At 46.3% G+C, this 27,819-nt stretch overlaps 1 protein-coding gene across 1 annotated transcript in view; it reads left to right on the top strand.

Moving 5' to 3' along the window:
* Nucleotides 1-27,463, top strand: part of LOC119179780 (putative fatty acyl-CoA reductase CG5065) — a 35,366-nt gene extending 7,903 nt beyond the window's left edge. The window contains exons 2-12 of the mRNA XM_037430902.2: nt 9,778-9,894; nt 13,703-13,878; nt 19,480-19,552; nt 19,717-19,823; nt 22,083-22,260; nt 22,699-22,743; nt 22,836-22,954; nt 23,067-23,306; nt 23,522-23,651; nt 25,714-25,841; nt 26,890-27,463. Of these exons, the coding sequence (XP_037286799.2) occupies nt 9,778-9,894; nt 13,703-13,878; nt 19,480-19,552; nt 19,717-19,823; nt 22,083-22,260; nt 22,699-22,743; nt 22,836-22,954; nt 23,067-23,306; nt 23,522-23,651; nt 25,714-25,841; nt 26,890-27,028 (1,452 nt within the window). The 3' untranslated portion in view covers nt 27,029-27,463. The remainder of the gene's footprint in view (nt 1-9,777; nt 9,895-13,702; nt 13,879-19,479; nt 19,553-19,716; nt 19,824-22,082; nt 22,261-22,698; nt 22,744-22,835; nt 22,955-23,066; nt 23,307-23,521; nt 23,652-25,713; nt 25,842-26,889) is intronic.
* Nucleotides 27,464-27,819: the final 356 nt, after the last annotated feature.

The following is a 27,819-nucleotide window of genomic DNA, read 5'->3' as shown; positions in this document are numbered from 1 at the left end:
GCAGCATACATTCTGAAGCTGCGTTCACGAGATCACGTGAAAGCTATTCGAATGCGTGCGCATGCACATCACACGGTAGAACACGATGCAATGCATAGAGTTTCCCACAAATAAAATAGAAGGAACTCTGGCGCTAGTAGTGTGTAACAGCTGTGAAACGCATGACGCTTCGGTCAGCACGGGCATTGATTGATTGATTGATTGATTGATTGATTGATTTGTGGGGTTTAACGTCTCAAAACCACTATTCGATTATGAGAGACGCCGTAGTGGAGGGCTCCGAAAATTTTGACCACCTGGGGTTCTTTAACGTGCACCCAAATCTGAGCACACGGGCCTACAACATTTCCGCCTCCATCGGAAATGCAGCCGCCGCAGCCGGTATTCGATCCCGCGACCTTCGGGTCAGCAGCTGAGTACCTTAGCCACTAGACCACCGTGGCGGGGCATGGCCAGCACGGGCAGTCCACGGATTTGTTCAAACTTAATTCTGTCGGCTACGTTTGGCTACGTGTGGCCAGGAGCCGCTTTGTCGCATGACGAAGTTTGGAAGACGCTGCAGCAGTTCCACTTCTCCACCTTTTCGGGCTAATCAGTTAAAATCTGCTCACGATGCTCACAATGATTAATTCTTCTATTCAAAACAAACGCCAAAACACAACAATAAACGAAATCACGAGTGCGTTCGAATCCGCAAGCACGAAGATTAAGGCGAATCCGCGGACTATACCATTATTCCCGTAATAGCTATTCGCAGCACCAGAGGTCTTTCTAGTGGATATTGCATGAATAAGGGCCCACGCCCACTATTTGTGCCTGCTTTCGACAGTCACTCAAGCCCGCGAGGACTGGCTTTCTGTTTCCAGCAGCGCGGTGCAAATATAGACCGGGCGCAGCTCGAGAAAGTTCGTTCGGGCAATTCCGTCCGCGCCCAGCAAGGGCGCCCGCGGAGAAAGTGGTTCTCTCCGTTTCCATCGCGTGGACCTTGAACGGGGAGGTTAAACCGGGGCGAATTATTCCGATGGCAGCCGATACGGACCGGCCTTGGTCACGAGACTGGTGACGCCACCGGAACCGGCGGAACTGTAAAACCACTAGCGACAAAGATGCGTGCGTGGATATTTCCGCGAGTTGTGTACTTGAGCAGATAATTTATTTACATCACATTGGACTGGGCAGCTTTACTCCGCTTTTACTGACGACTGTGTCTCTCGTTTCCACCCATTAAATGGCCTTTTTTTTATATTTCGTTGGAAACAACCCCCATGCTGACATTGGTGTATACTATTAGGCCGATATGCATCGTATTTGTCGAGAGAAAGTGAACAAGGTTGATCTGAAACGCCCCTCATTACCTAACGCGGAAAACATTGCAGCCCGAGGTCACAACGAATACCCGAAACAGGCATTCCTGTTTTGTGCGGCGACTTCGCAAAATACGGGCATTGCGTGATTCGAATAGGTGGTGGATCTTGCTGGACGGAGAAGCTATCGTCCTTTCTCTTTCTAGACAAGTCTGTTTGTGGTAGGGGGAGGGGGCGTTAACACTATGTGGTGAAACTTGACGCACGCGGTTCGGTAACAAGGATGCGCTGGTGCAGGAATGGCGATTTTACGAACAAGAAGTATTGACCACTTTCCAGTAAAAAAATATACGTGGTGTTGCAGGAAATGTGTTGAATGTCCTAAAATTATATAAATGTAGAAGACACTATTTAGGATAGTTAATAATAATAATAATAATAATAATAATAATAATAATAATAATAATAATAATAATAATAATAATAATAATAATAATAATAATAATAATAATAGTAATAATAATAATAATAATAATAATAATAATAATAATACTTTTTATTCCCTCCAATACCGGCTTGATGGAGGGAATGAGAAGTAAAGCGACTGCCATTTGACTAAGTTCCCCCCTCCCCCCCTGCTAAATCAGGAACATGTAGTGGTAGTGACAGAACAAATAAAATGGTAGCAATAACTCGCCCTGGTTACACCAAATACAAGTATATACATACGTTTGAGTAATTTTAATGTAGGCAGTACAGATTATAAGCACTTTTGAAATAGAAACATATAAAGCATGTTTATGAACGCTAGTGTAGAAATATAAAAAAAGAAAATAGTGACACCGAAAAAAAAAAGATAACAGAACGTGGCAGCACATAAATTGATAAACATGTGCGGATATGGCCAATAATGTACTTTTAGCTGTTTGAAGATGTAATGAGAAACGTATCGAGCTGCGTACGTGTAATATTTGTGATTTCAATGCCCGCAAAATGAAGGTTATCTAATTGTGACAGTAACTAATAAGAAATTCTTTGCTGTCCATAATTTGTTCTTGTGTGAGGAAGTACCAAACATGGCTGATAAATATGACAGTAATATGACTTTTAATATTGAATACCAGGTAACTATGATAATGTAGACAAGCGTCTTTCTTGTTGTACCTTATAGTGCCGTAACAGTCTATAATTGTACAAACTGAAAGCATTGATGATGCTATGTTTAATAAAGAATAAATGTGTTCTATGCCTGTGAGGTAGGTTATAAATTAATCGAATAATTTTCTTATGTAATACAGAAATCTTGTTTAGATTACTCTGTGTCATCATGGCCCGCACTAATGTAAAGTAATTTAAATGTGAATTGAATAAAGTATGATATATTGCAAGCTTTGCTTTTACTGGTAGCAGTGATCTAAGACGCAAAAGTATGCCAACAGGTCTAGAGGTCTTAAGGAAGACACCATGGACATGGTCATTCCATTGCATGCTTTGTGTTTCGTGCTTTGTGCATGCTTTGCGTTTCATAGATCTCATGACTTCAGCCGACTATGATTTATATTCGTGGTTTACTGGAGTGTCCAATTTATTATTCTTGTAGTTTAAAAAATAGCTTCAATTTAGCTTACATTGACCAACAATGCATTTTCAAATTTTTTCTATATATTGACAGTTCGAACTTTCTCAAAACACTGTTAACATGCAAAGATAACTCCTGGTGAGTGTCAGCCGACAAAAGTATCGTGGTATTGTCCTTGCAAACTGTACTCATAAAATCGCTATCAATATTTCTATCGTTGGTGTAAATGCTAAAAAGAAGGGGCCCCTTCTTCTACTTCGAAGTGGTCTGGTACTGTTGTCACGCGTTTTTTAGTGAGTTTTAACGAATACTGTTTTCGGCGTGATAGATACGCCTTCATTAACTCTAAAGAGTGACCACTTGCCAAAGAAGTTTTGTTTCTTGTATAAAACACTATGCACTCTGCAGTCGAATGCTTTCGTGAAGTCTATAAAAATTTCTAGCACAAATAATTTGTTCATAATTATCTAATATGCATTCTTTGTGATTAAGTAAAGCAATTTCTGTCGGCCGGTTCTTTGTAAATCCATACTGAGGGTCAGAATGTATGTTGTGAATATGTAAAAAGCTTTCTGTTCATTAGACATAACTGTTTCCTGTCATTTGGAGAATAAGATGAGGAGTTTTATTGGTCTGAAGTTAACAAATTTGTTTTTGTAGACTTTTTTTTATTAAGTACAATAGCTCTTGCTGTTTGCATTGCAGATGAAAATGTCACGAATTGTCTGCGTAAGTTAAAGATGTGTGTAAACGGGGCAAAAATCTCTTCCATTACATGTTTACCGGACGAATCTGTATCTTGTTTATTTCACGCATAATCTGTGACTGAATAACTAGGAGAACGACTTCGTAACCTTATTCTCGGTAATGGGCTCAAAAAAAAAAAAGAAGGGAGAGGGGATGACGAACATCTGGTAGTGTGCGTTTCGTTGCCTTCAGCCTGGTCCTTTTTCTTGCTTTTATTTCATGCTGTGCTTGTTCTGCAGTGAACCATCAATACGCCTCTAGCTTCGTCTCTAAGTATATCACCTGTTTTATGTATGCCGAATTCCGTTACAGGGACCTCCCCTTTGTAAGCAGTTTCTAAAAAAAAAAAAAAAAATCTTGTTACGCCTCTACTTTAGTCTTATCATGCATGCATGGCGGCCTTTCTTTGTTTTCTTTTCTTTATTGTAGCGTGTGCACATGCTAGTGTCGCAACTAACTGAAGCAACGTGAGCGTGCGCACGTTTATGTTCAACGTACACCCACTTCTTTATTTAACGTGAGCGTCTACACGAATGCAGTGCAGCGTTTTTGACAGGCGAGATGAATGACGTGCTCGGAAATGCCGAAAAGCAAAAGGTACGCTGGTGCCTATGTGGTACTTAGCCTGAAGGTGCATGCTAAGCGCGATGCATATTTAGGCTGAAGACTCTGAACGGCTTGGTTGGTTGACGCTTCGAGGTAAGGTGACTCTCGCCTTGTAAGAAAAGCGTGCTTTCTGTTACTTAAGCAAAAAAAAAAAACGCGTAGTCTGTGCCAGATAGATAAAGATACGACCACACGGCTCACTACAAGCTCGCACTTTTACTTTCCGAATGAATTGGTGGGCTACGTTGCCTAGATGTCAGTTCGATCACCTAGTTTATTTGTTCCCAACAAGGCCATACGTTCAAACTGGGTCGACCAGAGGTGTGGAGTTACGTCAGGAGCTCTATCTCTGCATCGGCTATCCCTTTCACTGCTCAACTAACGTACCTAACCCTCCGCCAACTCAAGGTCCGCCACTTTCTCCTTGTCCTCCTTAAATATCGTGCCACCACTTTTCTGATCAGACGACGTTATGCAATAACTAACAAAAAAAAAAAAACACTGCTACAGGAATGGACTACACCATCACGTATGCGATGCTGTAACGCGTCCCGAACGCGAAGATTTGACTATAGGTGAAGGTAAATGCCGTAACCGGCATCATTTGAAGATGACAACTCGTATTATTTGTGATGCGCACAACCTAAATACCTGAGATTGACCTCCGATTAGTTTCGGACGCCGAGCGACATCATCATCATCATCATCATCATCATCATCATCATCATCATCATCATCATCATCATCATCATCATCAGCCTGACTACGTCCACTGCAGGACAAAGGCCTCTCCCATGTTCCGCCAGTTAACCCGGTCCTGTGCTTGCTGCTGCCAATTTATACCCGCAAACTTCTTAACCTCATCTGCCCACCTAACCTTCTGTCTCCCCCTAACCCGCTTCCCTTCTCTGGGAATCCAGTTAGTTACCCTTAATGACCAGCGGTTATCCTCTCTACGCGCTACATGCCCGGCCCATGTCCATTTCCTCTTCTTTATTTCAACTATGATATCCTTAACCCCCGTTTGTCCCCTAATCCACTCTGCTCTCTTCTTGTCTCTTAAGCTTACACCTACCATTTTTCTTTCCATTGCTCGCTGCGTCGTCCTCAATTTAAGCTGAACCCTCTTTGTAAGTCTCCAGGTTTCAGCTCCGTAGCTAAGTACCGGAAAGATACAGCTGTTATATACCTTCCTCTATAGGGATAGTGGCAATCTACCTGTCATAATTTGAGAGTGCTTGCCGAATGTGCTCCACCCCATTCTTATTCTTCTAGTTACTTCAATCTCGTGGTTAGGCTCTGCGGTTATTACCTGCCCTAAGTAGACATAGTCTTTTACAACTTCAAGTGCACTATTACCTATCTCGAAGCGCTGCTCCTTTCCGAGGTTGTTGTACATTACTTTCGTTTTCTGCAGATTAATTTTAAGACCCACCTTCCTGCTCTCCTTGTCTAACTCCGTAATCATGAGTTGCAATTCGTCCCCTGAGTTACTCAGCAATGCCGAGCGACGACAAGCCGGTATATAGCCATCTGGGCCTCCGGGGAGGCAATGCAACGTGCTTTGATGAAAGCAGTGTTGAGGAGGCGACGCCCGTTATTGCACGCAACTTGGGAGTGCGAAGGTTGCTGCAATGATGCCAGTGTCTTGCGAGTAAACACTATGCTGGAGCCCGTGCAAAAGCGAGCTGTTATATAACCTTGTTACGTAAGTGCGTTAGTGTTTTTGCATTGCGCCGTCTCCGTGGCCGACCCACATGCTGTATTTCCATACCCCCGTCAATTGAGGACACTTGGAAAAAATAAACTGGTCTTTGTTTTTTTCCCTTAAAATGTATGTTTTAACGTTCACTCAAGGGCTAAGGAGTAGCCGGCACCTTACTTGCGCACCAACGTCTCTTATATACCATATCAATAAAAAAAAAAGCCAAGAACAGAAGCGGTGTTTCCGTGCCCAGCATCACAACTTGGGAATCCCGATGTTTAATGCACGAGTGATGTCGCTGTCAGGAACTACATATTTTATCCTCGTGCGTTGCAGTCAATTGCGAAGCTGTTGCCAACAACAGTATAAGGTCAAACAACTGTCACTGTGATTCTAAATCAAGGGTGGTTACGGCGTATACAGTATACTCCCTGCGGAATCAATTGCAAGATTGATTCCGCAGGGAGTATACTGTACTGATTCCGCGATTGGCCATGTCGCGGAGCCGATATTCGGAAATTATAACTGAAATAAAGACGTACACAATTTGGCATTTCATGTGCTTTCCTCTATCGACAGGTGTTGCCTAAAAAGTGTTTGGCACGTTCTCACACGCATCTTTGCGCAATGGTCCTCTAAAGAAAACAATGGCGGGTGGGGCAGGCTAAGGACTTTGCATGCAACGTGCTTATTGCCGGCGCCGCCACAAAACGCGACGCAAATCGATTCGCTCGTAGCAGATGCAATAAATCGCTCGCGTCAGGTCAGATGGGCTCACTGATTTTAGACACGCACGGGGTACGCAAGTGTCCAGACCTATTGTTGGTTATGCGTGTCAACGTATAATGTGAAATACCTTGGTTACCGCTCTCTGCCGTTGGGACAGTTTCTACCACGTGATAACAGAAAATACTACGTAGTACTCTTCCATACTGCACCCCAAGTTGTTACCTGCTACAAAGTGTTGATTGATTGATTTGTGGGGTTTAACGTCCCAAAACCACCATTTGATTATGAGAGACGCCGTAGTGGAGGGCTCCGGAAATTTTGACCACCTGGGGTTCTTTAATGCTACAAAGTGTCGTAAAGAGAGTTACGTAAAGGTTGTCACATCGGCGTCATCGCGATGACTCGTGTGCGTCGATGCGCGTTTGGTCACCGTTTCTATCGAAGGCGCCCGATTCCACTCTCGCGTTATCGATTGCGCACAAAATATGGTCATATTTCTCTCTTTCTTCCTCGTACGAAACCCCGAGCTGCTTCTTTTTCCTCCACCGCAGCGAGTCGAGGCCGCGTCTTCATTCCTTCCTCTCTGTTGGCGAGAGGCCTGCAGCTATCGCTAAGCGCCGACGGCCCTTTATTGAAAGCTGATCCGGAAACCCGCGGCATCAATTGTTTACGTGAAAGCGCGAGTGCTACACGCAATATTGACGATTACTCGCGCGAATCACGCTTGTTCCTCTTGGCATGGTGGAAAATGCCGAAGCAAACGCATACGTCATTTCTATCGGGAAGGCAGATGGTCGTCTCGGACACCAGAAACATACGATTGCATTTCCACCTGCTTTCTGTAAGTGACCATCGCATGGTAAATAAGTCCTCGAAAAGAATCTTTCCCAAGAAAAGTTTGGTCAGTTTATGAGGATCTAACGCCCCCCGGCGTGAATCGGGCTATGGGAGATGCTACAGTGGAGGACTCCGAATAATTTCAACCACCGCGATATTCCGCAACACGCGCTGACATCGCACAGTGCATATACCTCTGACATTCGGCCTCAGTCGACAATATCGTCTAGGGTTGTATGCGCCGAAACCGCGATATGTGGCGTCGCGTTCTTTAGGGCTCCGAAGATTTTCATCATATGACGTTCTCTAACGAGCCCCCTTAAATTTAAGCACAGGTGTGTTTAGGATTTCGCCTACACCGAATAGCGACCGCCGTGGCAGTGACGCATCAAACGCTTTCGGGTGAGCAGCCGAGCACTGCGAAGCTGATTGATTGATATGTGGGGTTTAACGTCCCAAAGCCACCACATGATTATGAGAGACGCCGTAGTGGAGGGCTGCGGAAATTTCCACCACCTGGGGTTCTTTAACGTCCACCGAAATCTGAGCACACGGGCCTGCAACATTTCCGCCTCCATCGGAAATGCAGCTGCCGCAGCCGGGATTTGATCCCGCGACCTGCGGGTCAGCAGCCGAGTACCTTAGCCACTAGGCCACCGCGGTGGGGCAGGAGATGAGCATATCCGCCAGGGCGACCCTAAAAGAACGTATGCGGTGTGCGTTCACGCTCGAGTGACTGCGCAAAGGCCGGCGAGCTCACTCAGACTCAGATCAAGCCGTGAGCCTGGGTGAGTGTGGGTGAGTAACGTTTGGCGAGTCTGAGTCCGTGTAAGTTCGGCCCAGAAACAGTTTGGTAAGTCTGAGCCCGAGTGAGTCCAAAGCGCAAGATATATTTTTTGAGTGAGTCTAAGTGAGGACCACTTTATTTTGACGACCTGTACTGAGATTCGGCATTACTATTAGCTTCACCTGAGTTAACGTTAATACTATCTCCTATTCACATATAAGCGTAGTTAATACACCATTTCAAAATGAATTAATCAGAGGCATGAATTACACAAGGGGCATGCCTTGATGTTCCCCCACCTCCGCCAACTCTGCCAGGGACTCTACATCCTAGCGCTCCACCTACCAACTCTACATCCCAGCGCTCCACCTACCAGAAAATATGAAATGGGCCGCGGATACATCCAACGGTGAGCATGGACTACGTTGGCGTTGGCTGCTTTGCGTCAAGTTGGCTACTTTTCGACTCCGTTTGACGACGAAAATTTCCAGTTGGTACCGCACCTATTTTATATAGCTACATGTATACTTATGGTTTTGGTTATTCAAAATGGTTTTGTTTATTAATCAATACTACATATTCTGTTCATAATACTATTTTTGTGATATTGGGCTACATACTTGCCGACAATAAAATAAAGGACATGACTACTTCGGCTATTTTTGGCTTGAGTTCTGGCGCCTTTTCTGGTCCTCCTAACGGCAACTCTGAGCAGTGACGAAATGCCCAATGGGTGCCACAAATGCACCACACTAAGACAGTGTATAATTATGTCCTATGCTTCGGCGACTTGATTACGAGAGGCGACGAGATTGAGCCCGGAAGGTCGCTCGTTGAAGTCTGGGGAGATCTTTGATGACGGCCACTGTCTCGAGCAGCTGAAGAGGTTTCTGTTCTGGTGAAGGCGGGTCCTTAGCGATGACAGCCTTTAGTTCCGTCTCATGTCCGATGATGCCTCTCAGTTGGGCTGTTCCCGACTTCCCCGTCGGGCTTGTGTGCTTTCCCGCGAATATATACTCGCCGCCAGGGTCAATCGTCCAAAGGTGTATAAGCATCTTCCAGGAAAATGTCGGGCACAGTGCTTCCTCGCAACGTTGATTCCCGTGGGAACGCTCCTGCCAGTCAGATAAAGGCCCATGGGCGTATGTCATTGTGAATTTGAGCGCGCCTTGTGTAGATCCTTGTCCACCGAGAGTCCAATGACTGCAGTTTTGACTATGTTTGATACGAGACAAACGTACTACCTCACTGTCTACGTATTATGAATGCTTGTATCTAATAGCCCAGGATATTCGAAGAATATCCGCCCTTTGCTAATAGTAAGTGACGCTGTGGAACATTCTGGCGACATTTCAGTTGGCATTAGCGTGAACAAAGACGCTTCTAACACCACATCAGTTGACGGCATGCGCTGCGTATTAATGCTCTGTCGGGCGCAGTGCTGATCTTGGTGTTTCTCTAACTGAACCTCGTTCGTGCTCAGGTGGTGCTGGAGAAGCTGCTGCGGTCATGCCCAGACATCGGCAATATCTACGTTCTGGTGCGCGAGAAGAAGGGCCTCAAAAGCAAGGACCGCCTCAACCAGATCCTCAATGAGAAGGTGAGTCATTCGCGTTGTTCATCGGAGTTTTTTAAACTGCGTTGCTTCTACGGATATTGTGTCTATTCTCTTCAGCAACCTTTCTCACATGCTCCCAGTCCGGTTAAGTAGAAAGGACAATTACTTTTTGTTAGTCGTAGCTTATTTTATATACTGTTTTCTTTTCAATTCAAGAATTATTGCCATAACAGAAACGTCACTACATTCTCGTGCACTGTTTAACAGGGGCGTAGGCAGAGGGGGAGGGTTTTGCCTCTCTTGACGAAACTCAGTTTTTCTGGCGTTACATATACACGCACGCATACAAACGCACGCGTGAATTTAAATACAACATGGTGAACCCCCCCCCCCCCCCCCTGCCCTCCGCCGAAAACGTTTCTGGCTACGCCCCTGCTGTTTAACCTACCAGCGGCATGGTTCAAGGCGAGTAATGAAAGAACCGTATTTTGACACAAGTCACTCGCTGTGTTGTAAAAGGCCACCGTGATGATTGTTGTTTCATTACTTCCTAGCCGCGTAGCCCATTCGCACACATTCACGGCAGTGTCTATGTGGTATTGGAGTTAAGTTCGGCGAGAGATAGAACTTTACGGTGGTGGTTGCCATGGACGCCGTGATTCTAAATGAAAGCGAGGGACCGCTGTCATTACTTCGTTTTATGCGCACTAAAAACGACCAATGGAGCAACCTCCCCCCCCCCCCCCCCCCCAATCAATACTATTTTGATTTTCACTATTGCGCTTACCCGCGGGAACTGTCGAATGATCTAGAATTGTCTACAACTCTTGCCAAATTGGTATACCAGTATAACTGCCGTATTCTTCTGAACGCTCACCGGAAATTCTACATTGCCTGCTAAATACTTTGTTGGGCGCAATCTTTTGAGCATTGTAGGAAGACGGTTTCATCGCTATGTACACGGTCGGTGTTTCTGTAAGAAGTACATAGGTGGCGCTACTTGAATGCGTAAACACACGAGAGCGAAGCCACGCATTCGTGTAATATTTCAAGGCGTTAAGCCAGTCGACCAGCGGTTTGGACAGAGAACAAGTTTTTGAGCCGAAAAGCAGTCGTTATTTCACGGATGAATGCGTGCTGGGAGAGGTGCCAGAGAATTGCACGGTGCTTCATTGGATGCGACACTGCCTCTGCGCAAAGCTGGCACATAGAATTTCCGCCTTCGCTCTGCCTTGAGATACTACGATCGATTCTGAGCCAGTTTTCTTGTTTCGAAGTTCTCCCACGCCGTAGCTCTAACTCTTACTGGACTTAGCTTTTCAATATTGAGGTTGTTAGGATATCATATTTCGCTCCAGGTTGTCTTGTATTTGCCCTGTATTCATCCTATGAATATTGCTCAACTGTCAATACCCAGCGATGGGCTGTGGTCGTAGTACAAGAGCCAATCTCGAAGGCCACAGTTTTATACACAGCGAGGGCTGGAAGTGAAAGTGGGAAATTGGAAGGCGCGTTATGGCCGCCATTTGTTTGACCGTCATCTAGAATGCTTAGCCTTTTGATCTTGTCTGATTAATTATACTAATATTAGGCACTGCGGGGCGGGGAGATGACCACAAGACTATGAAGACAATCATCTTCATTGTCATTCTATCATTCTGTTTTGCGATGCAGCAATTACTATTATGCTAAATAACTTGCCAAGAACAGTGCATCCTAATTTCAGCTAAAATCAGCAACATTCTCACAGAGCTAGTAGATGTCGTGCCACCGCTTCCTCTCCACCCGCTTGCTAACACGTTTAAAACTTCAGTGTTCAATTCCGTAATCTCCTGCTCCACTTTACTTGAACCTTCACTATGATCGAAAATAAGCATTAGGAGTTTGAAAAATCTCAATTATTTTCGTAAAGTTTACAGGCATCAGGTTACTGGTTAATTTATGCCCAGCCTTGTCGGTAGCGAGAAAAATAAACGCAGAGAAGAAACATATAAAAAAAGGTTTGCCAGATTAAAGCCGTTTGGTTGGTCACGCTGCCAAACGGTAAAAGGTGTAAGAGAAGGACGAGGATAAAGATAATTGGAAATGAAATGTGAGATGCGTACTGGGAAAACGTACACCGCAGCTATGTCCGATTTAAAACGTCGTGATTAACGATCAAAGGAGGGAAGTTATCATCTTACAGCATGCTGGCACCGAGAGCGAAATCCCAATAGTCTAACCTTCAAGACATTTTGCCAAGACTCGTTACGCCTCACTCAAACATGAGGTGAAGCTCCAACAAGAACCGTTTGAAGACGTGCGTTCTAAGTTCTAAAAAAATAAATGTTTTTATCACTAATCACCTTTCAATAAATCTCACTGTATTGGCGCCCGAAAGGGACATTTATAACTAGAAGACGATTCGAGCAAAAATTGGCTCTTGGTCCTAAGCTGTGGACGTGGTTTCTTATTCGAAATGCTTCCAGACTGTGTTTGAAAGTATAAAAAGCCGCCACCGTTGTTTGTAATCTTTAAACCGGTCCTCGCGTGACCGAAACAGAACTGAGCCTCAGTTGGGCCGTCAAGGCGGGCGCTGTCCTTTTCGTTTCGCGTTTTAAACCGCCCTTTCTAGCGGTGCCGACGTCAACCGCAAACGCACCAGTCAACGCTGTGTGTTACGCAGGAGGCTACGCATGCTCGCCGTGTCGCTGACGCTCTCGAGGGAGTTAAGGCCTTACCCCACGTTTCCGTCGCAGGGCGTCAGCGCGAGGCTTTTTGACGTGGGTGCGTGGTTAGTGGCTACGCGAAGCCGTTCTCTCTCTCTCTCTCTCTCTCTCTCTCTTTCTCTGCACATGGGAGAGGACTTGCCGCTGCGTCATAAGACACGCGCCGACGCGCTGCGTCAGATTCGTGGCCAGGCCTTTAGAGGAAGAGTACGGCTTTCTGTATGTGTGAAGTACTTTAGGGCCTCCGCTTGGCGTGTCATGGAGTCGCGGAGTGTCATGTAGTCATGGTCCATCGTAAAACAGGCATTCGCCCCGAAAATTTGGTCGATCCCACTACTTGTCACCTTGCCACCGGTCCACTAAATATAACGTCAATAGTAAGCCTAAAAATAGCCCACGACTTAAGCGGTTGAAATGCACTTCCTTACATGCCCTAGGGAGCTGTAACCGGGCATGTAGGGAAGAATAAGGAGAACAAGAACGGAATAGGGAAGAAGCACCTTAGCGTATAAGCTGCATTCCCACGCAGCTTTCCGGCGTCAGTGAAGCGAAAACACCCTTCCCATCATGCCCAGTTTCAGGCTTGACAACACCAGTGCCTCATCACGCGATTCTCTCTCGCCACACTGCAGGCTTCGTTCCTCCCCGGCTTTGCTACCGCTTTGACCACACAGCCTTTGCTCGCCTCTTCATGTCTTGCGATCACGTGAAACTGCTTACCCCTTCTTTTTTTACGATGGTGCAGAGTGAGGTTTCTGCATTCTTCCTTGCTAAATTTCGCTTACGTATAACAGCCAGCATGTCTTACACACTAATCCAGGCAAGAAAAAGAAACTTTGTTCTTTCATCATCTATACATTGAAATAATGGAGTGCATAATCAACACAGAGCAGAGGAGATTGTACAACACATCCTAAGATAATATTTTAAAACAAAACCAACTTATCTATTGCACAGGAAATTTTCACGCATTGCATGAAATTGTCTGTACAGTTTTGTCATTCTTTACCATCTCCTTCTATGGTCAGATGAATTGCCGTGAGAATTATAGTTGTGCAGAATATTTCTCGCCTAAAACAATGTTTTTAACGCGACAAACTTTTTCGTGTTTATTCTGAGATTCCCACATTGTGGTGACGCAGCTGTTCTCCAAGTTACAATGCGAACGGCCCGACATTTTTGGCAAAATAGTGGTGGTGCCTGGTGATCTGGACGAGCCGGACATGGGAATCTCCAATGAGGATCGAGAACGCATCATCCGTGACGTGTCCGTCGTCATACACGGTGCCGCCTCGGTGCGCTTTGACGAGCCACTAAGGTCAGTTTCTCTTTTTCTGATCGTATTATCTCTGTTTCCGGGATATAGGAAGCTGATCAAGCTGAAATCAGCTAAAATAAATGGTATTTTGATCAGACACAAAAGGAGGAACACGATGACAGGACTAGCGGCACTTCCAACTGAATCGTTGGAAAGGCAACAACATGCATGCACAATTACATTCAAACCTGTAGGCTATCCAGTGATCGAACAATCTCTTTTGCGGTACGTACAATGTAACAGACGTATTCCTGATACATCTAAAATATTTACTTCTTTAAAACGTGACTGACATTTGCAGGTTTTACAATGCACTGAAAAATGGCAAGCCATCTCTGGTTAGCTTTAGCTGATGCTACCTGGCTTGTATATACAGCGTCCAGTCTGCCCGGTGTCACAAGAAATGGAAACTTCATCCACCAGTCATGCCTTTGACACATCCCTGCCGACTATAGCCTCCTCCCGAGTAGCTCTTGAGCACAACTGAGGCAGCTTAACGGACCTGGATAAGGCAATGAGTACTCCACACCAGTCTGTAGCCTTTTTCAGGTTATGGGAATATAAGGAATCATGGGAAGCCTTATACGTACGGCTCCAGTATCTTCATGATCCCCTGTAGCGGCTCTCGTACATTTTTCCTTTGCCTTCCGTAAAAGTGCTTCAGAGACTGCAGTCAATGACGAGTCATGGAAGCTCGCAACTTCAAATCACTCGATCTAATTGTCAAATCACTCCTGCATCATGTGCGTGCACTATGTTTAGAGAGAAGAGCTTAAGGCCGCTCGTCCTGTCATCATGTCCCTCCCTTTGGGCAGGCTATGAAACGAAGGTCGCTTCGCTCACTGCAGTGGGCCTGTTTACATACACCAGTAAAATGATAGCGTTTAGTCTGTACCAGGTTGAATTTTGAAGGATGTAGACTAACTGTTTGGCCCTTGTGGCGACAGTGTGACTCGTTTTCTTATGTCGCTTTTTTCTTGTATGTCAGAAGACACGGGTGTCTTTATTTTCGCCTCGCTTATCTATCAGTCTTTGTTGTAGTAGAAGGGAGAAACATTGAATAGTGGGTTCCTACCTGGTTACATACGCTCTGTCGTTTCAGTCGACCCGGAAATGCATAAATTGAGAATGTAAACCTCGGCACTGCTTTACGACCTACATAGGTGAACACAGGAACTCATTCCGTGATGTTAATAGATCTAACTGGTGTGCCACCCTATGCAGGGGATAGGTGGGGGGGGGGTCGAAAGAAGAGTAAATAAAAATGAAAAATTAGGAGAAACAAACACATGAAGTCATAGCCCGCTAAATATAAGTGTGGCATATACGGCATGACTATCAGTCTACAGCCGCCCTTGCAAGTCTGTACTCTTGAGAAACTTTAACAATGTTTCGCTTTCTTTCATTGTCGCTGGCATTTCAGGATGACATTCGAGGATAGTTCCTTTTTATTATTATTAAATGTGTTTAGGGAGAGCTGGGTCCTCGCTCCAGCTGCTCTACTTTACTCACGTTGTAATTTGAATCACGAAGGTATGAACAGCAATAAAGTATAAAATTCGTGCACAGAAAAAATTCCACTTACAAAAAGATTGTTCGCATATAAGCATTGTCCACGAGGAGGAGGAGGAGGGGGAGGAGGAGGAAGGCAAGAAATGAAAAGCAGGGAGGTCAACCAGACGCACGTCCGGTTTGCTACCCTGCACTGGGGGAAGGGGTGAGGGGATTAAAGAAGAAGATAGAGAGAAATGAAGGGCAATGCGTGTGTAGATGTGACCTTGTCCATTGCACGCTTATAAGCGGTCGCGTAGTCCGGTCATCTTTAGAAAACTTAGCAATGCCCGCATCGCTTTGCTGGCCAGCGACGCGTAGAGCCATGAACCAAGTATTTTCTCTTCGGAAAAACGTCTACTGTCTAGTGTCTCTAACGTTTCGCGTAGCAAGTTGCGTTCGCTCGCAAAGCGCTCACATGAACACAGTAGATGTTCTATTGTCTCGTCAGTGTCGCACGATTCACATCGGGAGCTATCCGCCATTCCTATGCGAAAGGAGTACGCCTTTGTAAAAGCTACTCCTAACCACAGGCGGCACAGTAAAGTTGCATCCTGGCGGGAGAGGTCCGATAGAACTTGAAGCTTTCTCGATTGTCCACGCTTCGACAACAATGTATATGGGCTCGCGTCATTTTTCTATGGTAAAAGCGAGCGATTGCGAGTGATCGTCTCTGCACAGCGCAGCAAAGACAGTTGAACAAGCTGGCCTGCAAAGTCTCCTCTATACCACAGGCGTCACAAAAGAACCTTCTCGCTCACTCTCATACGAAAAGACAAAGCAAGCGAAATCAAATACATAATTTGCCCGTGCAGACGAGCCCCTTTAGGGGTGCATTTGTGCAGCATACGCAACTAGTTAATTGAGGAACTTTCAAGCGCGCTTATCACCCGCCGCCGTCGTTATTGCGTCCGAGCCGTAGCTCATCCCTGGCCCGGAGCCAGGTATGTATAACTGATGCGTTCGCATGCCCTGGCACGCGTCACGGCGGATGTGATCAGTCGATGCCTCGTTTCGAGCGCGTGCGGTTGGACACGTGCCGTCGCTTATGGCGTAATCCGCCAGCTTGGCGCAACCCTTCGTATAGCTGCTCGACTTTCTTCCTCGGAGAAGATCGCAGTCCGGCCGCTCGCAAAAGCGACCGTAGTGTTTTTTTTTTTCGCGAGTTTTTGCTTTTGTGTATTGTGTTCCGATTGACACAATAAAAAATACCCTGTCTTTTGAACCTGTCTTTTGGGCGCCTCGCGTGTCGCCCCCGTCAAGGTCTCGTTCAATGGAGCTACTGAGTGATTCTAAGAGAGGGAAAAGAAGAGAAAAGTGAGCCCCGTAACTGTCTGCATCATGGTGCGACACCTCAACAGTAGCTTACAGTGGATGGGGGTGAGGAGGGATTAAAATGATAGAAGTAATGGTATAGAGAAAGAGAGATGCGCCAGGCCAGCGAGCGAGGAGATATCGAGAAGATAGGAAAGATGGAAACACGGTCACAGGAGTCCGAGGACGGGGCACCACTTGCGAGAGCTCTTTGTCGGCGTCAGGAGATGGCGTAGGGCAAGTCCAATAGGTCAGAGCTGTGCTGTCGTCGGAGATCGGCGTCGGGAGATGACGTAGGGCGAGCCGCCGGTCAGCCAGAGCTACGCTGACGTCGGAGATCGCGAGGGCACAACCGATCGTCACGGAATCCAGCGAGCGAGTGCCTCAATGGAGCACGGGGGGATTGCGAACTTTCCGAGTGCGCTGTGTGCAATTGACGCCCCAGTTCGCTCCGCTCATGGGCAACGCGAGTTCGTCCCGAAGCGCACTTTTGACCTATTTTCGGCGTCTATAGGTCGTGAGTGTTCGCATGGCGCGATTCGAGGCCTTGGAGCCCTTAACTTAAGGTCTGCTGCTACCACGATCGGGCCGTCAAGCTCGGCTTCGCGATGTCTACGTGAGACTACTATAGTATAGACCCCCGTGATTGAGGAGAAACTTGAACGCTGAAGGAGGAACGTTGCTCCTTTGGTCCTTGCCGCGAGAGGGCGCGACGGGTAAAGCGCCCGAAAGGGAGGAAGTCGCTGCGCCGAAGGAGGAACGGAGCCCGTTTCTCCATTCTCGCTCCCCCTTTTTTTAGAGTGTAGGCCCACACAGGATTTTCCCTGCGTTTTCTCTGCCCCTAAACGAAGTGACCTCAACGACAACTGCTCAGTGTAAAAATGACGCAACTAACCGCTGTCGTGACACGGATTTTCTTCTTTTTTTTTGCGTCGATCCTATGAGGTTCTATTTCAGCCGCCAACGAATTGAGTTTGAGTTTATTTAACCACGTGACAAGTACGTGAAAGTACACTGTATACGTGGTTTGGTGCGAAGGGGGAAAAAAGCTGCATTTCACAGCTTGACGGGCCCCTGCACCCAGAAAAAAAATCTAAACTACAAATTTACAAAAATACAAAAGTTACTGGCAGCGGAAAGCGACAATACAAAAAGAAACACGCATGCGGCCCCAGACTTCTTACATATTCCTATTCCTAGACTTATTAATTAGTAACATGAATGGCTTTCACTTCTAGATGACTATATTATTACGGCACCGCGATCCGTATATTGTTCGCCTCGGCCAGTTTGAGGTCCTTCGGTTTATTTGGTTCAGGCTGGAACTTCACCGCATGGTGCTGTCGTGGTACGCAAGTTCCTTCAACCTTCCACCTCGCGTGGTATGCGGCAAGGTCACTCCTCTTCATTTGGTGTGTAGCGTGTTTTGCAACCTCGTCCCGTCGACCACGCACGGTTGACCCCTACAGCCGTCCCTACAGCTGGCGGGCCACCACCACGGTTGGGGGGGGGGGGGGGGGGGGCAGCGTTCTGCACACTCTCGCCAAACTTTGCTTTGCATTGTGCTGAGAGAGAGAAGGAGGGAGATACGTTTTAATGGAGTGCCGGAGCGGCTTGCCTGGTTTTTCACCTGACAGGCTACTCCAGGTGCCGGGGGATGACTATGATATATACGGTCAAATACAGTGTATATGATATATACAGTGATATTACGCCGAGCAAGTTACCGAACTGAACCTGGTAACCCTTTGGCGCCTCGACGCCCTCCCCGTGATCGATATCGATGAGTATTCTCCATCGGGGTGGGGAGGGGGGGGCAGAATTTGTTCGTAGACGAGTTGATGCCCGTGTACGTGTGCTAAATACTGCTTGCACAACGCTTAAATCTCGATTAAAGGACAGATACGGTGCCCCTACTTCTATTATTTCTCAGTCCTTTCTTCATGTTTCAAGCGTTTCTCCAGTAATTACGCGCCTAGAAAAAAAGGGGGGGAGGGGCTAGGGGGCAGAAGATCACAACTTTACCAAAGGGCCCTCCTCCCAAACATCTTCTAGGATTAGACGAGCCCGAAAGTGAACAAACTTCGCAATCGACACAAGCATCAAGATGGAGTAATTACGGGCCTCTCACAACACTGTGCATTTGGTCCCCGGCTTTCCGGATTAGAACATTTTTGTTTCCCCTCCTTTGCGTTTGTGTTCACAGTTTCGCTTAATTTAATAAAGTGCCGTAGACGTGGTGGCTGAATGTCACTGCCAGTTCTATAACAGCAAGGAATTACAACCTGTTGCTCGCCACGCTAAATGTATCTGGACGGATTAGCACATATACACAACCGGCTGCAAATGTTTTGGGTCCAAAGTAGAGATGCAGTACCGATTAAAAATTAGCCAATGCGTAAATGCAGCCTAGGGATAGAGTTCTGTCCGCTCTATATATACTGCTGAAAATGTGACGCTATTATATGTGTATTCTTACTGCGCCTGTTCTAATAAGGTTGGCGGATTGATTGATTGATTATATTATTTATTTATTTATTTATTTCGAAGTGATGTCATGAACAAATGGCCGAACTGTTGTATAATTTCACAGGTACGTGTTTTGGTTGACGCGCATAACATCGAGACAAGCTGCAGCCAGGCTTTTCTTCATTATAGTAAAATGTACAGCTACGACTCGCTAAATACTGAGCGGATTCGTTGCTCACTGAAGTCCTCGTGTGCACTGTATTGCAGGGTTGCTGTGAATGCGAACGTTAGAGCCACCAAGCGGGTCATCGACCTTTGCTACGAGCTCCAAAATCTGAAGGTAAGAAAAGCTTGCCATACTTTGATATAAAATGGGTAATACCTTAATGATTCGGCAGTTTCTGGTGGTCACGTTAGCCCTATTTTCTTCAATGGGCTCGAACTTACGCATAATGTGCAACCTAATTCTGTAATGTGTCAGTATTTGCTGTCTGCCTCCTTCAGGTATACGTCCACGTGTCGACAACCTACTGCCACTGCCATCAAAGGGAGCTCAAGGAAACTGTCTCGCCCGCACTAATCAGCCCGTCGAACCTGCTGAACATCTCAGAGTAAGCGACCGAGGCCTACCTATCGAGTTTTGCAAGCAGTATTCCTTGTTCGCGTGGTGTTAGAAGCGACAGATATTATACCCGTGGCGTTGGCAGTGACACCTCTATGATGTCGCAGTGTTATAGATAGATAGATAGATAGATAGATAGATAGATAGATAGATAGATAGATAGATAGATAGATAGATAGATAGATAGATAGATAGATAGATAGATAGATAGATAGATAGATAGATAGATAGATAGATAGATAGATAGATAGATAGATAGATAGATAGATAGATAGATAGATAGATATACTGCGCTTTACGTCCTGTGATAACCGAATGGGGTAATGGAAGGCGGGAGCACAGAACACCCTATATATATTTAGATCACTGTCGTAAAGCACTGGCAGAGACAATTTCAGACGCGTGTAGTCGACGAACCGAAAGTGCCTATATGAGGCTTGAGTCTCCTGCTTCGGCATTAAGTCGTGTGATCATTCCACTCTCGCAATACCACTGATACTGTCCCATCTCCTAGTATGACAACACTTCGCTTAATTTCGACATGTATAGCGAGACGGACACGCGGAGCCCGAACGCCAAGCGGGGCGTTCGCTTCGAGAAGGAGCCCGCTAGTTCACACGCGAGCGTGAATGTAAGCCTTGCACGAGATGAGTGGAAAGAGCCGGGCAGGGCCACTCCGTATTTTCGAGGTCTTGGAGCACGACCTTCCGCGTCGTCCTTCCTTACCTTGCGCCTACTACACGAGTGAGGCCGACACAAAGCGGCCGTGTCCCCAATTTGACTCTTGATCTTAATAAACGATAATCCCCTGCCACAAATTCGGTGCGCTCCCTCACGGGACCCGGGGTGGCCGATTCGAGGGTACAATCTTTCAGAACGGTGAACTCCAGTCAAATGCGCCTGCCAACAGCTGAGAGACTGAATGTAGGTTACCTTCCACGAATGGCAGTCGCTTGACTCATATTCTGGAACCCACTACGGTGTTTCACTCGCCATAATGTCCTATAGTGCGCCATGTGGTCGGAAGTTTTATGTCCGACCGTGGAGATCGGTGCATGTGTATACGGAAACAGACAGAAAAAAAAAGAGGAAATCTCTTGTACAGTGCCCTCTACGAGCCCTGTCTTCCATTGCGGCATCACTGGTACGCTACGAATAGACTTCGAGCGTTAAATTCTATCAATATTCCGCCCGGACGACCAACCACATGCAACTCAATTGTGCTCTAAGGGACATTTTCCAGCCGTAACACTTGTCAGGTTCCGATAGCAATGTACACAAGTATATAAACAGCCAGTAAAAATACATACTCGTGTTGGTACGAGAAGTTGCCCGATATGTCGCCAGATGCATCTACTGAGCTTTTAGGTGGGGTCCGGAGGCCACAATAAATAAGCGCGCGTATCCATGGCTTCAAACTCGACTTCGACACAGATTATTTCCCAGACACAAAGCGCCGCATGATCCCCGAGACAGAAACCCGTTTGTAAACTGCAGCTGACGTTTCCTGCCTCTTGCTCTCTCTGTCGTTCGCTATCGCCGCGTTGCTCGAGCTTTATCGGCAAGAATCGGACGATTCAGGCACCTCATGTGACAACAGTACTCGCATGACATGCATGGAAGTCACTAGGACGTGAACACGTATAAGGCGTTCCCCAGTATTCAGCGAGTACTCAGGATTCTAAGACAGTATTCAGGATTCTAGGACAGTAATAAAACATGTTACACAATATAGAAAATAACTATTTTCGCAATGGCTCACAAACCCAGAGCCGGTGGCGTTATTCTCCCCTGATCACTCTCCAACGAATGAAGTCATTCTATGGATATTTTTTTTATTTATTTTACGGTAATAAACATATGTATCGATACAGGTCGCAGCGTGACGCCACTCCGAGTTTCTAGCTGCGGGGGCGTTCGGCTGCTGTGCTTCGGTCATTTGGGAGGGGTCTCTCCGGGACTACAGGCGAACCTACCCACAAAAACAAGGAACTTTCTGACTCTCGGCACTTCCGAAGGGAGGTTGATATCCTCAGGACGATTCTAAATGCTTCTTATTATCAAGCCCCTTTGCTAGACCCAGACCGCCCTTTTCACTTCTGCACAGTTTTTGTTCACCAATAGTAGCTGTCGCCACGTGCAATGCCCCTATATATCAAGGCCGAAAAGAATTATTCGGTGAACATGAAAATCGTCACTGTCACGAGCAAGAGGCGACATTGCGATAGGTGTCTTTTATTTCCCGCAGGTGGATGGACGACTCCATGCTGGAAGCGCTAGAGCCTAAGCTGTACGAGGGTCGCCCAAACTCGTACACATTCACCAAAGCGGTGGCCGAGATGCTCGTTCAAGAGCACGCTGGTGCGCTGCCGGCCGTCATCGTCAGGCCCTCCATCATCACAGGCACGGCCAAAGAACCATTCGCGGTGAGTGTTTCGAGCCGTGGGCATCTTTGCGTCTGGATACCAAATGTTGCCATAATGTTTGAATGGTCATTACGTTCGAAATGGTAGTCGGTGGGCACTTCACTCATGATGAAATGTTTCCTGCCTGGATGTGTATAGTGGTTATTAATGAAGATGATGCCCTTCCTTAGCCTCTTTCAACCGCATGCGTATGATTTCTGCGAAAAGCATTAGCTGATCCCGACGTCCGTAACATGGTGTGCCAAAGATTGCTACAACTGTTTTCTTCCATGCTACCAGCTCTCGTTAAGGTGGTATAATGTTGGCTAAATGATTGCTCATGTTGGCAGTCTTCATTCACTGTCTTCATTCGTTCTCAATCCAAAGACTTAGCTTAACTATTTCACGTTCGAAAATCTAAACATTTTTCTACTCTACGTGTTCTCTCTTTTCCTGCAGGGATGGATAGACAACTACAATGGTCCCACGGGGCTTCTGATCGCTGTAGGTACATGATGACTACGCAGTCATCGCCTGCTTGATCACCATTCTGGCAGTGGCAACGTGAAGCTAACATTGCCTGTTGTTTTGTGCAGATGGCCAAGGGTGTGCTAACATCTGTGTACGGGGACATCAACAAGGTCACCGACTTTATTCCCGTGGACATGGTCGCCAACTGCGTCATCGCAGCTGCATGGCGCAGAGGCTCTGGACGGTAGGAACCCTCGTCTAGCAAATCAAGTTCTATGTCGCAGCCTAGTTTGCCCTTGTTACGAGGAAAGGAACTCGGCAGTGCATACAACATGTGTGCCATCCCTGCGTTGCAGGAGCCAAAAGATGACAGTGTACAACATGAGCTCCGGTGCCGACAATCCGCTGACGTGGCATTACTTCTTGGAGTGCGTGCAGAAGATGCCTTACAAAATCCCATCCAAAGTGACCTTCCGCTATCCGCAGCCTCGCCACACTAACAGCAAGACGCTGCATAGGATTCGCATGTTCTTCCAGCACTACCTCCTCGCCCAGGCCGGAGACGTGGCCCTGTGGGTCGTCGGCAAGAAGCCCATGTAAGTGTCCGTTAGTTTTCTTGCTTGGGCAGTGGAGTTCCTTTGGTTGGCACAATATAGCCAACCGTAATCAGATCGTAGTCTTCGAAACTAAAACCTTCTGTAAAAAAACATATTCGCGTGAGCTTGATCGGGTGCGTAGTGGCATGCGGCGCTCTTCCATACCTCGCATATATTAATGCGTAATGCTCACGTCATTGCACTGTTTCATGCAGGTTATCGAGGCTATACGAGAAGGTTGAGAATCACCTCGACATGCTGGAGTTCTTCAGCACCAAAGAGTGGTACTTCTACAACGATAACGTCAGGTCCCTCTACAGTGAACTCAACGCAACAGACAAGGACGTAAGTACAATGCTTATCGGTATCGTTCTCATTTTCGTAGAGAGTCAATATGTTATTTAATCTGAGGACGTGAATATTACTCGCAAAACTTCGCCTTTTTTATGCATTTCGCCCCCATTGATTCACTCAAACCTTAATATTAAGAAGGCGCATCTGACACGAAAGTGGTGTCGTTATATCCGGAAATTAGTCATTAACCCATATCCGTAACACTGTGCCCATGGTATGACCGTTATTCACTCAGTTCGTGTTAATCAATTTCTTATATTCGTGTCGAAGTTTGATTATAAGAAACTTTGACTGTATAGCAGTTGCTACGAAACGAACCACCCGTTTGTGGCATGAATCTACATAACTTTGGACATGATTTGGATCGTGCTTCACATGTATTACGTACTTATGTATTAGTGAGGTGGCGACATCCTTTCCCCGTCAGAGGCAAAAATGCTGTAGGCCCGTGTACTCAGATTTGGGTGCACGTCTCCAAGTAGTCTGACTTTCCGGAGCCCTCCACTACGGCGTCTCTCATAATCATATGGTTGTTTGGGACGTTATATCCCACCTATCTATCAAGCCTTTCCCCGTCAGGAGGGCAGACTAGGAGACCTGGTCACTTGCCACTCGATTGTGGCAGAAGTACACAATAGAAAAAAGCAGGAGGGATGAAAAAATTCACAGCATATCCACGGAGTGAATGATGATGAGTGGGCGGGGCTCCGGAGGTACATCAGTAAACTGTCAGTCCTCCGTAAATCTGGCCCAGTCTATCATCTTGTAAAGACGGCGAGCACCTGCTGCAGCCGTTTTCCAAACCCTCCGGTACACCGCCTTGTCTTCGTCGTTCTTACTCGAAACACACAGACTGCCAGTGAAAGAGGAAGCATGTACAGACCGAATGCATTTCAAGTGGGCACTAAAGTCAAGTAAAAATTTACGTGAGAGTGAAGGCTCAATGTATGACAACGTCTAAAATGACAACATTATCAACAGCAGGGCCCTACTTACCGATAAACTAAGGTAAATGCACGAGAACACATGAGCCACAGTAGGACATTCGCAAAGTAACCTCGATGACATGAGATTAATCACCCAATTACCACCTACAATTGATAACTACTAGTCGAACTAGCTGCACCAAATAAAAAAACATTCCGTGCATCAAAAGACGTAATAACATGCTGCTTGTTCGTTTCTGTTTAATTTATGGAAAAAAAGAACCGCCTGACGTTACTATGGGGAGTGGCACGAGTGCTTCAGAAGTTCAATTTTCGCCTAGTCAAACTGGAAAGGTCGTGCTATCTAGCGGGCTCAGTTGAACCAAGCACGTCTGCAATCTCGGAGCCAACGGCAGAAAATAGTTGAATGACCATTGTTGCTGCTGTGGCTCCCAGTGGTTTCGTTCTGCTGCTACTAGTGTCAGGGGCCGCACAGTAACGCCGGGCAACGTTGTGCACGGCAACAGTGACGTGAGACGTGCTGTTTGAGAGCGGGTAATATGAAGTGCGCTAACCTGATGCGGACCACTAAAATGTGATTTTATTTCAAAATAGGCCCTTCCTTGGCCGAAAAGTAACACTACGATGTTTCTGAACCGCAACTTCAACAATCAACGTCGACTTATTAGCTGCCTTCAATGTCCCTTTAACGCAAGAGCAAAACATCGGAGAGGTGCGAGTGCTGCAGCACTATCTAGTGAGCAGTTCAAGTACTAGTGGTGCGAGCGCCACATTGCCATCTAGTGAGCGCTCTCAGTATTAGCAATGGTTACTACGCCGACGCGGGACCACGGTGTGCGCTGGGCTATCCTGCACCCTATAAGTAGCAACACTTCTAAAAGCAAGACACCGTTTTTCATCGATGTGTCACCGTTGAGCTCCGCATCTCATGCTCAAAGAACTATTCTTATTGAACGATAACGATAAGCTCTTTCGGGAGGAGTTCCATCCTTCGTTATTTGCCACGTCCTGTCGCAAAATATTTCATCGCCGAATTGGCGTTTAGACCAAGCCACATTTATGTTTCAACTGCTTACGAAGCTCTCAAAAACGATCTGCCGTTGCAGGTTTTCAACTTTGATGTGAAAACGATCGAATGGAAGCCTTATCTTCTGTCCTACTGCTTTGGAATCCGGGAATACGTGCTCAAGGAGGACATCTCCACAATAAAGGAAGGAAAGCGACAGCTGGCAAGGTACACTTTTTTTTTTTGTCAGGCTGATTCACCTACAAGAGCCGCTCGTGGATCAGGCCCATAGCCACGAATATGCCCCCCCCCCCCCCCCCCACCTTGCACCGAAATTTGGACGGAGGTGTGCGTTTTACGGAGGACTGTAATAAAAAAATAGGCGTTTTTCAAAGCCTTTAGGAGTGAGGCTTCAAAGACCCCCCCCCCCCCTCCAATCAAAAAGAATTTCTGGTTACGGGCCTGTCGTGGCTGCACCAACATTTTTCCATTCAACTCTTATCTATTTTATTCTACTTTTATTTTATTCAACATTTTTCCATTCAACTAGAAGAAAAGTTATGTGCCACTCCAGCCACACTGAAGCAAGAAAAACCAGAAGTAACACGTTCACGCAGAGTTAAAACTCGGCGTAGACTAAATATAATGACCCTGAATTTTTTTTCGTGCTGCTATATAACCAAAATAAATTCAGTCGTGATACTCAAAGCGCCGAAGAGCAGCGTAAATAAAAAAAAACAATCACAAGGGAGGAACCCACATCTTGCTATGGCAACCATGCAGTTTGTTTATTTGCTTATAGAAAAATTACACTAATGCTCTGAAAGAAAAATGAGATGGGATTATAGCCCGTGTAATTGCATTTATTTAGTCTTCTCCAAAAGCGGTCGAGCGGACTTGCGATTTCAATAGTTTCGCACAGCTGCAGGGAATATAACACAAACCTATTCACCACTATATAAGCAGGCATTAACAAAAATGTCGATAGTGCTATACTTAACTCTCAGCTAGGCTATTATATTTCGTTTGAGCGAGAAATTTCAAGGCAGACACTTGCAAGACGTGTCCCCCCAGCCTTAACACAAGAAGTCTCAGAACCCCTTCTATACCCTTCCCCGCAAGATTTACGCAAGTGACAGCTACTGCAAAGCATTCAGACTAGAGGAGCTTAGATCCCGCATGGAACCTCGCACGTGTCCTAGCTGACGATTGTGGGATTGACTGCATTTTAACGTTTCTCAGATTGTGACTCCGTTGCGTCTTTTCCCTTCCGCAGGCTGTACGTCGTGAGCAAAGTGAGCAACCTGCTTATCATGTTGGGCGCCTGGAGAGTGCTCAAGATGATCTCCCTGGATCCCGTCGACATGGTCTACACTTTCAGCGGCTACTTACAAGAGCTCGTGGATGCCTTCTGAGTCACGGCCTCGACATACTTCTCCAATGACTCGATTTTATTCCTTGTTGCTTGGCGTGAGACAGATCAGATCAGATTCACTATTTTACACACACGCTATACTCTATGGAGAACAGCCTTTTAGCGTTCGGAGAACAAGCAGCAAGAATAAGGGCGCTGCTCGATTGTGTGACAATCAAGGTAACCGCCGTTGTGATTCCGGTGGTCGCGCTGTTCCGTCGTCAGACCCGTGTGTTGTTTTAGCTCTGCAGCTGTAGTTCTGAAAAGGAAATTTCGCAAAGGGGCCATGACACGGTCACCCGACAATTTGCGGCTTTCAGCAAAAAAATAGAAGTATGGGGTCTGTTATGCCTATATATATACATAGCAGAATTGCACAGTAAAATGGTATTTCAGTGCAAAACGAGCGATAGAAGTCGCTTGCTACATCCCCGCCATTTTGCCATGGCTTGTGTGACGTCATGTGCTGCATAGAGCAGTCATCTTCTTTTACCATGTATGACTTCAGCCACTGAAAATAGTTCGATCTCGGTGCCAAGCTAAAAAAGAAAGCTAGAGTGCTTGACCAAGTGCACCAAAATATTACAAACGCACGGCATCAACCGCCATAGCACAGATAATAATCGAACATTGCGTGTCATGGCCTCTTTACTGCCCGTGTTGCGTCAAAATAATGTAGTCATGGGCGTGCGTAGGATGCCCCGTCAGAGAAAGAGCGTAAGGTCTCACCCCCCCCCCCCCCCCCCGCCTCGTGTCTTGGTTGGTCGAAATCTAAAGAAAACAGGCTTCGCA

Source organism: Rhipicephalus microplus, chromosome 2, assembly GCF_043290135.1.
Source record: "Rhipicephalus microplus isolate Deutch F79 chromosome 2, USDA_Rmic, whole genome shotgun sequence".
Classification (NCBI taxonomy): Eukaryota; Metazoa; Arthropoda; class Arachnida; order Ixodida; family Ixodidae; genus Rhipicephalus; species Rhipicephalus microplus.
This window is presented reverse-complemented; position numbering and strand designations above follow the sequence as displayed.